The 14,426-nt window shown below is 37.9% G+C and overlaps 1 protein-coding gene across 4 annotated transcripts in view; it reads right to left on the minus strand.

Moving 5' to 3' along the window:
* The window catches only part of ADAM23 (ADAM metallopeptidase domain 23), a 190,703-nt gene that overhangs the window by 30,528 nt on the left and 145,749 nt on the right, over nucleotides 1-14,426 (minus strand). For all 4 annotated transcript variants that reach the window (XM_012446320.2, XM_012446321.2, XM_012446322.2 and 1 more), the window contains exons 19-21: nucleotides 4,687-4,737; nucleotides 3,909-3,972; nucleotides 2,546-2,651 (exon numbers count right to left, since the gene is read on the minus strand). In XM_012446320.2, coding sequence (XP_012301743.1) covers nucleotides 2,546-2,651; nucleotides 3,909-3,972; nucleotides 4,687-4,737 — 221 coding nt within the window. The remainder of the gene's footprint in view (nucleotides 1-2,545; nucleotides 2,652-3,908; nucleotides 3,973-4,686; nucleotides 4,738-14,426) is intronic.

Genomic DNA, 14,426 nt, shown 5'->3' on the forward strand with positions numbered 1-14,426 from the left:
AGAGGGGCAGAAATTATCTGGGTCTTTGATGATCTTGTTAAACTCATGTACCATGAGGTCCTCTACCTCCAGTCTATCTGTTAAGTAAACAACGACTCCTAAAAAATGGGCAAAGAATTGAAGTAGCACATCCCAAAAAAAAGGAAATCTATTTCCAATAAATGTATGAAAATGTGCTAAATTACACTTGTAATCTGGGGAAATGCAAATTAAAACCATGATAATATAGTAGGTCACACCCACCAGAACAGATAAAAGTAAAAAGTCTGATAATACCAAGTTTTGCTGAAACAAGATTCTCATATGCATAATAATTTACTAGTTCAACCATTTTAGAAAACAGTCTGACATCATTTGGTAATACCGATAACATCCCCTATGACTTAGCAATTTTTCTACTTATGTACAGGCCTTACAGAAACAGGTACAAATGTATACTAGGTTACATATATGAGAGTATTCACAGCAGCATAGATCCTAACAACCAAAAAATAAAAACAATCTAATGTTCATCAACACAGATTGGAGAACTAAAGTATAATATATTTATTGACATGTGCATTTATAAAAGTGAAACAAACAATAAAAATGAACAACGGATAGCTATACACATCACAGAAAACTCTTAAAATGTTGGATGTGAGAAGCAAAATACAAAATAATACATGAAGCATTAGGGATAAAAACTTAGGCAGTAAAACTCTAAAGAAAAGCAAGAAAGTGACTGCCACAAATGTCAGGATCAAGGTATCTGCACTATTTCTGGAATGCTGCAATGTTCTATTTCTTGACCCATGTAGGAGTGACATGGGAGTTCACTTCATAATTATTTGGTAAAATGTATATTTATGTGTTATTTATTTTTAGGTTTATATAGTTCACCATTTTTAAAAACTAGAGATGAGATCTCACTATGTTGTCCAGACTGGTCTTGAACTTCTGGACTCAAGTGATCCACTCACCTGAGCCTCCCTAAGTGCTGGGATTATAGACATGAACCACCACATCTGCCTTATTTCACAATTTTTTCAAGTTTCAAAACACATGAATTTCCCTTAACTTATTGGAGATTGGGTATTCTATTATTAGATCTTCAAAAGCTATGCTTTACAATTATCTAATCCAATGCCTCTCAAACTTTTCGAAGTCTTGAGACACAGAGAGATAATCAGATATCTCTAGGACATGGAGTGTAAGAATAAAGTTAATCAAATTCAAAGTGTCCAATCCCATGGATTTTGACTACCTCAGGCTCCCCTTGCACCTATCCTGTGACACCTCAAAGACCGAGAGGATCAACACCTTGGAACATCTGTGCTTCACTCATGAGACATCAGATGGGAAGCTCTGTTTTCTATTATTTTGGTTTAATTTTTTTTTTAATGATAGTCAAAGATTTGTTGCCTACTATGGCCTCATTCATTATCAAAGATTACATGGAATTGCAAAGTTTCATAAAATATTGCACAGAGATCATTAACCGAGAATAAAGCTTCCCTTAAATTCTTGCTCTGCTTCAAAGTTAGGAGAATTTTCATTGCTTTAGAAGGAAAAGTAAAGAGGTTTGGACTATTAATAATTCTATCGATCTACAGTAACTGAATTAACCTTAATAACCTAATTAATGAGAATTCTAACTTTCCTTAGCTAATCAAAGGGAAATATCAGGGTGGGCACGGTGGCTCATGCCTGTAATCCCAGCATTTTGGGAGGCTGAGGAGGGCAGATCACTTGAGGTCAGGAGTTTGAGACCAGCCTGGTCAACATGGTGAAACCCATCTCTATTAAAAATACAAAAATTAGCCGGGCATGGTGGCAGGCACCTGTAATCCCAGCTATTCAGGAGGCTGAGGCACGAGAATCATTTGAACCCAGGAGGTGGAGGTTGCAGTGAGCCAAGATCATCCCACTGCACTCCAGCCAGGACAATAGAGCGAGACTAAGTCTCAAAAAAAAAAAAAAGAAAGAAAAAAGAAGTATCAATGTACTCTGAAAGCATCTCATTTCCTGAGTAAAGATGCCTCTAATATGTACTAACTAGATGCTTTTTAGAAGGGAAAAAAATCTCTGATGTAGACATTAGATGTCTGATTAAATCAAATGTTACTACACTTGTGAAATGATAAAAAATACAGTAAGATTTCACGTTGGTCGCAAAAATATCCATGGTCTATATAGTTTGCCTTTCAAACTACATGTATACTAATACATTCATAGGCCATATATTCTAGTAAAAGTAGAAAATGAAAAGCTAGTGTTAATTTGTAATGCTTTGGCAAAGTATCTCATCAGAACAAAAACACAGTAAAATGCAGCACATGAGAAATCTTCTGAATTCTGTGGAAATGGCATGAATCTGTAGCATAGTAACAGTTTACAGCTATTTGCCTCTAGATATAATAATATCTATTAAAAATAAGTATTTCAAATTTTTGAATAGGTGAACGCTTAGGAAAAAAATCAGTAGTATTTATTTTGTGCTCATTTTGCACTTGCGTAAGGGCTTCCAAGTCCAGTGATAATGCCCTCAGGGCTGACCACTCACTGTTTGCTGCACTGAATCCACCGGTCTCCATCCTTCCCACAGTTTCCCTTCTCAGTGCCTTCTGTATTCAGCTTTTCATAGCAGAACTTGTCAGATCCTGCAGCCTCTTTTGGAGACAGGCAAGAGAAGAAAACCAATCTTCATTTTCTTTGTTATCCATCATCAATAGTGTGGCAGTAAGTGTTTAACACTTGGTTCTCCAGAAAAAGGAAAAAGAACACCCAGATTTGTAGCATTTGCAAGTTTCCATGGTGTGAATTCTCCATGGCCGATCTCACTCTATCAATGTGGTGTCCACTGGCTTGTAAAATTTTTAAAAATTTAACAATTGCCTCTTGCAAGCTAATACAAAAAAAGCTCCAACAAGCACTGTTTTTAGCCTAAGAAACAGATTTCTCTCCAATCCTTGTTGGTGAGTTTGAAGAAAGAAGATGAGAATGATTATCAGCAGGAATTAGTGCAGCAATACATAGGAAACTGACATTCTTAATCTTGTTTTATATTAATATTAGGAGATTAATTATAAAGTCGTAGCCCATTGAGATTTTATATTGGCACCTGAGTTTTGATAGTTAAAACTTTCAAAATACAAATATGTCTCTATTATCTTTTCTCTGTCAAAACTAAAGCGCTGAATGTAAATCTTTCAAATAAATGATATTTGCCGAACTCTAAAATCACTCGTGCCGGAGCCCTGTTCTCCTTTTGTGTGCTTTTTTTTTCCCTTGGGGTGAACCCAGCCTCGGCCAGCAAGGCAGACTCATTTTTCATTCTTCCTATCTGGCCCTCATGAACTGATACTCATTGGAGAGGCAATGTAAATGTCAGGAAGAGAATATGTGCATGAACTTTTAGGAAATGTAATGAGAACCATAGCCACCATGTACCTGCCTGCATCTCAGAAAGTACCTGCATCTCTTCACTTTGAAGTGAGACAGTAAATGACAAAATTTTAAAAATAAATCTGGTATTTTCCTGGGTAAAAACCAGAAAGCTAACTTGTGTGTGTTAATGGAAAAAAAAGGGGGTCAAACGTTAAATCCAAGGTACAAGATAAATCACACAAGTGGCTGGATAATCACACTGAACTCAACCCAATCTTTGCAAGTGAATGCAACATTCTTCTCTCAGAACCACAGCCACTAAATGGCACTGCTTAGTTCTGACAAGTACCCAACTTAAGCAGTTGTTTTCTATAGTTTTTGTGACTAAGATTCACAGTTCTCTTTATTCTCATCCTTTTTAGGTTCTTTTTTTTAAACATCACTCCAAGCTGTGCATCTCTCTCAGCAAGACTGGCAGAGAAGAACACTATTAAGAGAAAATGGTATGTGTAACCACCAAGCAAGGAGATGTGACCTACTTGTTCCCCAGATGTACTGACACTGGTTGTCTCTGGTCTTGCACTCGCCATTGTAGCAGCGGCCCTGGGGACGAGAGCACACATGTGAGGCACACAGAGTCAGTTCGTTTTCCTCCAAATTTTTACTACAATGTCTCCCTCTAGTTGACTTGGACAAGGTTTTTTCATTCCATACCCTAATATTTTTATAGTGACCAATAAGAATCACACACATCTAAAGACTAACAGTTAAAAATTTAGAATTCAAAACAGAATTCATTGTGCAGCTCTCTAAATCTAAACTAAACAGCGAAAATTTGAAATTTTATGGTAAACAAAAATTGGTATATTTCTGTGAGAGACACCAAAAAGATTTTTAGCTTCTTTTGTGTATGGATGGTTAGAAAACATCAAATCTGCATTTGACATCATGATACTCACCTGTAGGTTATAATATGGCTTCCGGGAAAAAAAAAACTCAAGACAGATTGTCATATTTTCTTTCCCACAACAGGTAGGCTGAAATTACTGAAAGATGGTCATAACTCAATAAATGAGACTTCCAGTTCTTCAGCTATTACATTCTTTTTTTTCTCTTAATCTGGATAATTTGTCACCAGAGGTAAATATATTTAATATTTGGCATACATGAAGCAACTCTAAATTAGAATCCCACTATAATTATTTACTTAAGCATAATTCCCTTTGAAGTTATATTAATATTTATCAAAAAAGGAAAAAAAAAGACTTTCCAACTAACCCTTTTTAAATTACACTTAAAATTTATAGCCCAGCATACCTGATTTTGATTGCATGCATATCCATCTTGCTTATGAAGATTTGGTGGGCACTGCAAAATATTACCTTTTTAGTTAATATTCAGCATGCTAGGTACCTTCAGATAATGTGCATACTATATAAAAATGCAAGCATGGTGGATATATACAACTAGAAGCATTGAGAAAAACACATGCAACTCAAGTTATTAATTCAAATTATTTATCCTATTATTGGTAAAATAAGTAAATAAGGGCCACATAATGCATGTGTTTTATATGTTTCCTCTGTTTATGGTGAGGTGGACCAGAATAACAAGTCACATTCACTTGCCTACAGAGTTAAAAGTAGAAGAGATTAAAATGAACAATGAAGGAAATGAATCAGCTTGGTACATAGGAGGGGACACATTCAAGAAACTAATTTACAAGAACTTGCTCAGCTCTGTGAAAATGTCAAATCTGCATTTGACATCATGACATTTTACCTATAGGCTACTTTAGTGAAACAGAGACATACTCTGCCTTTCCACGGAAAGTAAGTGCTATACCTTCATTATATTAATAGTTCTGACCTCTTCAAACCACAGACATGTTAGAACAGTCTGTGATGTGATGGTTATTTCTTTTTATATTTATCAAATCATTTTTAAAAAATACTTCATTTCCCCCCAAAATTACTCTCTGTACATTTTATTTACCACATTTAAGAGAATGTAAAAAGGTCAAGTCAAAGGCTCTGCTACAGTGTTTAAAACAAATAGAAAAAGAAAAAATACGCAGGCATGGCAAACCAATAAGAAACAGCAATGTGCACCGAGGTCCTCCCTCAGTCTTCACCTTCTCAGTGAACGATGTTCCATCCTTCCAATTGCTCAAGCCAAAGACCACAGTCATCCTCTATTCCTCTCCTCTCTCACTTTCCCTCCATCTAGTCTGTCAATAAATCCTGCTAGTTCTATCTTCAGAATATAATTCCAATCTGACCACTTTTCTCCACCCCTACTGTTCACTCCCTGTCCAAGCCACCACCACCTCTCACCTGGATTACTGTAAAAGCCTCCCACCTGAGTCCCTTGCTTCCACCCTAGTCACCTTAGAGTTTACATTGCTATCAGAGTGATCTCTTTAAAAAGGTAAATATCAAATCACATGTATCTTCCATTTCCCAACTTACTCAATGATCTTCCAAGCTCAACATGATCTGCTCCTACCTACACTTTCTCACCCCGTCATCTCTGTGACATCATTTTCTGCTCACCCATGGCTGATGTGACTACACGTAGACACACCAGGCATGCTGCCACCCACAACCTTTGCCTTTGCTCTACCGTTATTGCTCCGGATTTCTGCATGGCTCATTCCCTCATCTTTGTTAGAGCTTTGCTCAAATATCACCATCCCAAAGAGGTCTTCTCTACCCATTCTTCGAAGCTGCAACCCCTCCCACACTGGCACTCTCTGCAGTTGTGCAAATTTAGGATAAGGGCTTTAAGGTTTTGTTTGTTTGCTTGTTTGTTTACTAGAGAAGTCTACAAGTGTTTTCTTTTTTTTTTTTCCTTCTCTAAAGCACTTAGCACCAACTGACAATTCATATGTTTTACTTCTTTTTTGCTCATTGTTGCCCTCATCATAATGTGAGCTCCAGGCAGGCAGGATTCTATGTTTTGTTACCTGCTGCTGCCCTAGTACCTACAACAACACCAGCCATGTGGCAGATGTGCAAGTACCGTGAGCTGACAGAGAAAATAAATGAATTTCCCGATAACCAGATACAACTATGTTACTACTCTATGCTGTGCATATTGAGCCATTTATCAAGTTCACCAAAGAAAGCTAACAGAACTAATGTAGCATTCCTAAGAGGCAGTAATTTCCTAACCAACATTCCAAGGCAAATGCTTTGGTTCTACACCTTTCTAAAGAATAACTGACTCATACAAGTTTCATTTGCCCAAGCTTTTTATTCAACCTAATGAGTATTCAAGGAATCAGCACTAAAAAAGCAGAAATATACAACTACACAGCCGCACAAAAGCTGGAATCCCTGTGGTTTCTTTCATCTGTCCAGAGCCACTCAAAATGCAATCATTATCTCATTAATCAACTATCATTAATTATTCACTCACTTTAAAACTAATACAACCAGTGATGGGGATCATGTTGGACGGGAGGCAGGACTAGATTGCAGCTCTGGACAGGGCAATGTGTGGAGGCCTGCACTATGAATTTTAGCTCCACATTGACTGCAAGAACAAACCAGCAATCTCAAGAGAACCAACAGACCCTCTGAAGGAGGCAGATTGCTCCTGCAGGACCCAGAAAACACCCAAATACTGTGAGTACCCCAATTGCAAAAGGGGGAAAAGGAGACTCTCCTCTACTGAACACATACCCACACTGGAGAAGCTGAAGGTCTTTTTTGTAAGAGAGGTTTCTGACTTTACCTGGAGCTGAGTCAAGTTAGAGAGCTGAGCAAAATACAGGGGTAAAGGAAGCAGCAGAAAGGCCCTGGGAGGTTGCTGGGTCCCCTAGCTGCTCATTCCTGCCTGGTACCACAGGGATCCATTGGGAGGGTGGCCAGAGGAGCAGGGGGTAAAACTCCACAGGAAGAAGGAAGTCTCTAGCTGAACTTTCTAACAATTTGAACTGGGCAAGAAGCCTCCTGGCCATAACTCAGGGGAGGGCATGAATTGGGTGTGGAGACTTCACAGGTGGGGGAAGAACTAAAGCTCTTTTCTCTCCAAGCTGGGACCATCAGGTGGGGCAGGGTTAGGTGTGCCTGAGCTCAGACTATCCTTGAGCAGGTATTGCTGTGGCTGCTGTAGGTGATGGGGGTAAAATTCCCAGGTCCCTGGAGTTCTGTACCTAGGAAGATTACGGCTGCCTCTGCTGAGTCATGCCATTGTCAGGAAAGTGGAAGAAAGCTGGTAGTCACAGGCCTCACTCAGCTCCCATGCAAACTGAAGGGCTGATTACAGTGGAAGACAAAGGGTATATAATCTTGGGAGTTCTAGGGCCCAGTCCCCGCCTATAGCTATATTAGTGTGGGTCCCTCTCCACACTACTATAGCTGATGCTTTCTGGAAAGCACCACTTCATGGCAGGAGGCCAACCAGCACAGAAATAGATCATTGGACCACCAAAGCTAAGGACCCTCATGGAGTCCATTGCACCCTCCGTCACCTTCACCAGAACAGGTGCTGGTATCCATAGCTGAGAGACTCATAGATGGTTCACATCACAGGACTCTGTGCAGACAACCCCCAGTACCAACCCAGAGCTGGGGAGACTTGCTGGGTGGCTAGACCCAGAAGAGAGGCAACAATCACTGTGGTTCAGTTCACAGGAAGCCATATCCATAGGAAAACGGGGAGACTACTACATCAAGGGAACACCCCAAGGGACAAAAAAAATCTGAACAACAGCCTTCAGCCCTAGACCTTCCCTCTGACAGAGCCTACCCAAATGAGAAGGAACCAGAAAACCAACTCTGGTAATATGACAAAACAAGGCTCTTCAATAACTCCCAAAAAAATCACACTACTTCAGCAGCAAGGGATCCAAACTAAGAAGAAATCCCTGATTTACCTGAAAAAAGGATTCAGAGGTTAATTATTAAGCTAATCAGGGAGAGACTAGAGAAAGGCAAAGCCCAAAGCAAGGAAATCCAAAAAATGATATAAGAAGTGAAGGGAGAAATATTAATAGAAACAGATAACTTAAAGAAAAAAACAATTAAAAAATTCAGAAAACTTTGGATACATTTTTAGAAATGTGAAATGCTCTGGAAAGTCTCAGCAATAGAATTGAACAAGTAGAAGAGCTCAAAGAATTGAACAAATTGAGAGCTCAAAGACAAAGTCTTCAAATTAACCCAATTCAACAACAACAAAAAAGACTAAGAAAGTATGAACAAAGCCTCCAAGAAGTCTGGGATTATGTTAAACAACCAACCCTAAGAATAATTGGTGTACCTGAGGAAGAAGAGAATTCTAAGAGCTTGGAAAACATATTTGAATGAATAACTGAGGAAAACTTTCCCGACCTTGCAAGAGACCTAGCATGCAAATGTAAAAAACACAAAGAACACCTGGAAAATTCATCAAAAAGATCATCACCTAGGCACACTGTCATCAGGTTATCCAAAGTTAAGACAAAGGGAACAATCTTAAAAGCTGTGAGACAGAAGTACCAGGTAACCTATAAAGGAAAACCTATCAGATTAACAGCAGATTTCTCAGCAGAAACTCTACAAGCTAGAAGGGATTGGGGACCTATCTTCAGCCTCCTCAAACAAAACAATTATCAGCCAAGAATTTTGTATTCAGTGAAACTAAACATCATATATGAAGGAAAGATACACTCGTTTTCAGACAAACAAATGATGAGAGAATTCACCACTACCAAATCACCACTACAAGAACTGTCAAAAGGATCTCTAAATCTTGAAACGAATCCTGGAAACACATCAAAACAGAACCTCTTTAAAGCATAAATCACACAGGACCTATAAAACAAAAATACAAGTTAGAAAGCAAAACCAAAAAACAAAAATCCAGTACACAGGCAACAAAAAGCATGATAAAGGCAATGGTACCTCACATTTCCATACTAACATTGAATGTAATGGCCTAAATGCTTCACTTAAGATACAGAAGCACAGAATGGGTAAGAATTCACCAACCAACTGTCTGTTGCCTTCAGGAGACTCATTTGACACCTAAGAACTCACATAAACTTAAAGGGGCAGAAAAGGCATTTCATGCAAATAGACATCAAAAGCAAGCAGGAGTAGCTATTCCTATACTAGCCAAAACAAACTTTAAAGCAACGGCAGTTAAAAGAGACAAAGGGGGACAGTATATAATGGTAAAAGGCCTTGTCCAACAGGAAAATATCACAATCCTAAACATATATGCACCTAACACTGGAGCTCCCAAATTTATAAAACAATTACTAATAGACCTAAGAAATGACATAGCAACACAACAATAGTGGGGGACTTCAATACTCCACTAGTGACAGCATTAGACAGGACATCAAGACAGAAAGTCAACAAAGAAACAATGGATTTAAACTATACCTTGGGACAAATGGACTTAACAGATATATACAGAACATTTCATCCAACAACTGTAGAATACACATTCTATTTAACAGTACGTGGAACTTTCTCCAAGATAGATCATATGATAGGCCATAAAATGAGCCTCAATATATTTAAGAAAACTGAAATTATATCAAGTACTCTCTCAGATCACAGTGGAATAAAACTGGAAATCAACTCTAAAAACAACCTTCAAAACCATGGAAATACATGTAAATTAAATAACCTGCTCCTGAATGAGCACTGGGTCAAAAACAAAATCAAGATGGAAATTAAAACATTCTTCAAACTGAATGACAATGATGACACAACCTATGTTTCTCTGGGATACAACAAAGGTGGTGTTAACAGGAGAGTTCATAGCCCTAAATGCCTACATCAAAAAGTCTGAAAGAGCACAAACAGACAATCTAAGGTTACACTTCAAGGAACTAGAGAAACAAGAACACACCAAACCCAAACCCAGCAGAAGAAAGAAAATAGTCAAGATCAGAGCAGAACTAAATGAAATTGAAACAACAACAACAAAAATACAAAAGATAAATGAAACAAAAAGCTGGTTCTTTGAAAAGATAAAGTTGATAAACCATTAGCAAGATTAACCATGAAAGGAAGACAGAAAATCCAAATAACCTCACTAAGAAATGAAACAGGAGGTATTACAACTGACACTGCTGAAACACAAAAGATCATTCAAGGCTACTATGAACACCTTTACACACATAAACTAGAAAACCTAAAAGAGATGGATAAATTCCTGGAAAAATACAATACTCCCAGCTTAAATCAGAAAATATTAGATACCATGAACAGACCAATAACAAGCAGTGAGATTGAAATGATAATTTAAAATTTACCAACAAAAAAAGTCTAGGACCAGACAGATTCACAGCAGAATTCTACCAGACATTCAAAGAAGAATTGGTACCAATCCTTTTGACACTATTCCACAAGATAGAGAAAGAAGGAACCCTCCCTAATTCATTCTATGAAGCCAGCATCACCCTAATACCAAAACCAGGAAAGGACATAACCAAACAATTAAACTACAGGCCAATATCTTTGACGAACATAGATACTAAAATCTGTAACAAAATAATAGCTAACTGAATCTGACAACATATCAAAAATATAACACACCATGATCAAGTGGGTTTCATACCAGGGATGCAGGGATGGTTTAACAAACACAAGTCAATAAATGCAACACATCACATAAACAGAATTAAAAATAAAAATCGCTTGAACACTAGTAAGAGGGGGAAAAAATAATAAAATAAAAATCACATGACCATCTAAATAGGTGCAGAAAAAGCATTCAATGAAATCCAGCATCACTTTATGATGAAAACTCTCAGCAAAATCAGTATACGAGGGACATACCTCAATGTAGTAAAAGCCATCTATGACAAACCCACAGTCAACATAATACTGAATGGGGAAAAGTTGAAAGCATCCCTCTAAGAACTTGAACAAGACAAGAATGCCCAATCTCACCACACCTCTTCGACATAGTACTAGAAGTCCTAGCCAGAGCAATAAGAAAGAAAAGAAAAGAAAAGAAAAAAAGAAATAAAGGAGGGAGAGAAGGAGGGAGGGAGAAAGAAAGGGCATCCGAGTTACTAAAAAGGAAGTCACACTGTCACTGTTTGCTGGTGATATGATCGTTTACCTTGAAAACCCTAAGGACTCCTCTAGAAAGCTCCTAGAACTGATAAAAGAATTCAAAGTTTCCAGATACAAGATTAATGTACACAAATCAGTAGCTCTTCTATACATCAACAGTGATCAAGCAGAGAATCAAATCAAGAACTCAACCCCTTTTACAATAGCTGCAAAAAAACAAACAAACAAACAAACAAACAAACACAAAACTTAGGAATACACCTAACAAAGGAGTTGAAAAACCTCTACAAGGAAAACAGCAAAACACTGCTGAAAGAAATCATGGATGACACAAACAAATGGAAACATATCCCATGCTCATGGATGGGTAGAATCAATATTGTGAAAATGACCATACTGCCAAAAGCAATCTACAAACTCAATGCAATCCCCATCAGGATACTGCCATCGTTCTTCACAGAATTAGAAAAAACAATTCTAAAATTAATATGGAACCAAAAAAGAGCCCACATAGCCAAAGCAAGACTAAGCAAAAAGAACAAATCTGGAGATGTTGCCCTACCTGATTTCAAACTATACTATAAGGCCATAGTCACCAAAACAGTGTGGCGCTGGTATAAAAATAGGCATATAGACCAATGGAACAAAACAGAGAACCCAGAAATAAACCCCAATACTTACAGCCAACTGATCTCTGACAAAGCAAACAAAACATAAAGTGGGGAAAGCATACCCTTTTCAACAAATACCCTTTTCAACAAATAGTAACATGTAGGAGAATGAAACTGAATCCTCATCTCTCACCTTATACAAAAACCAACTCAAGATGGATTAAGGACTGGATTAAGACCTGAAACTACAAATATTCTAGAAGATAACACTGAAAAACCCTTCTAGACACTGGCTTAGGCAAGGATTTCGTGACCAAGAATCCAAAAGCAAATACAATAAAAACACAGATAAATAGCTGGGACCTAGTTAAACTAAAGAGTTTTTGCATGGCAATAGTAACAGTCAGCAAAGTAAAGAGACAACCCAAGAGTGGGAGAAAATCTTCACAATCTATACATATGACAAAGGAATAATATCCAGAATCTATAACGAACTCAAACAAATCAGTAAGAAAAAAAATTCCATCAAAAACTGGGCTAAGGACATGAATAGACAATTCTCAAAAGAAGATATACAAATGGCCAACAAACATATGAAAAAATGCTCAACATCACTAATGATCAGAGAAATACAAATCAAAACCACAATGTGATACCACCTTACTCCTGCAAAATGGCCATAATAAAAAAACAACAAAAAACAGTAGATGTTGATGTGGATATGGTGAACAGGGAACACTTCTATACTGCTGGTGGGAATGTAAACTAGTACAGCCGCTTTGGAAAACTGTGGAGATTCCTTAAAGAACTAAAAGTAGGCCAGTCATGGTGGCTCACACCTGTAATCCCAACACTTTGGGAGGCCGAGGCAGGCAGATCACAAAGGGGGTCAGGAGTTCCAAGACCAGCCTGGCCAACATGGTGAAACCCCATCTCTACTAAAAACACAAAACTTAGCTGGGCATGGTGGTGCGTGCCTCTAATCCCAGCTACTAGGGAGGCAGAGGCAGGAGAATTGCTTGAACCAGGACCCAGGAAATGGAGGTTGCAGTGAGCTAAGATCACACCACTGCACTCCAGCCTGGGCTACAGAGCAAGACCTCATCTCAAACAAACAAACAAACAAACAAACAAAAACCTAAAAGTAGAACTACCATTTGATCCAGCAATCCCACTACTAGGTATCTACGTAGAGGAAAAGACATCATTATTCAAAAAAGATACTTGCATACACGTTTATAGCAGCACAATTTTTTTTTGTCTCTGTTGCCCAGGCTGAAGTGCAATGGCTCAATCTCAGTTCACTGCAACCTCTGCCTCCTGGGTTCAAGCAGTTTTCCTGCCTCAGCCTCCTGAGTAGCACACCTGGCTAATTTTTGTATTTTTAGTAGAGACGGGATTCACCATGTTGATCAGGCTGGTCTCAAACTCCTGACCTAGTGATCTGCCTGCCCTGGCCTCCCAAAGTGCTGGGATTACAGGCATGAGCCACCACACTCAGCCTACAGCAGCACAATTCTCAACTCCAAAATCGTGGAACTAACCCAAATGCTCAAGAATCAACGAGTAGATAAAGAAATTGTGATATGTGTATGATGGAATACTATGCAGCCATAAAAAGGAATGGATTAACAGCATTTGCAGAGACCTGGATGAGAATGGAGACTGACTATCATTCTAAGTGATGTAACTCAAGAATGGAAAACAAAGCATTGTATGTTCTCACTGATATGCGGGAGCTAAGTGATGAGAATGCAAAGGCATAAGAATGATACAGTGGACTTTGGGGACTTCAGGGGAAGAGGGGGAGGGGGCAATCTAAAAATATGGTGCATTGTATACTGCTTGGGTGATGGATGCACCAAAATCTCACCAATCACCACTAAAGAACTTAGGTAACCAAATATCACCTGTACCCCAATAATTAACGGAAAAATAAATACATAAATTTGTCATGTTAAAAAATAAAACTAATGCAACCACAGTCAACAGCAATGCAAAAGCAATTTTGATTGCTTTTGAGCAATTCTTATTGCTACTAGAATAAGCACATTGAGATCTAAAATTAATTTATTAGATTTTACTTTTGTGATGTTTCAAGAAGAAAAACCCTTGTAAAATTCTTCACTAATGAAAAAAAAAATTCCCTTATTCTAAATTGGCATAGCCACATGTCAGATTTCTTTTATATATATTATATATATATAATTTTTTATTATATATATATAATATATATAATATTATATATATATAATTTTTTATTATATATCTAATATATATACAATTGAATTTTAGGTTCTGGGGTACATGTAAAGAACATGCAGGATTGTTGCATAGGTACATACATGGCAATGTGGTTTGCTGCCTCCATCCCCATCACCTATATCTGGCATTTCTCCCTATGTTATCCCTCCCC

Source organism: Aotus nancymaae, unplaced genomic scaffold (genome assembly GCF_030222135.1).
Source record: "Aotus nancymaae isolate 86718 unplaced genomic scaffold, 86718_ANA_hifiasm-v0.15.2.pri h1tg000008l, whole genome shotgun sequence".
In the NCBI taxonomy this organism is placed as follows: domain Eukaryota; kingdom Metazoa; phylum Chordata; class Mammalia; order Primates; family Aotidae; genus Aotus; species Aotus nancymaae.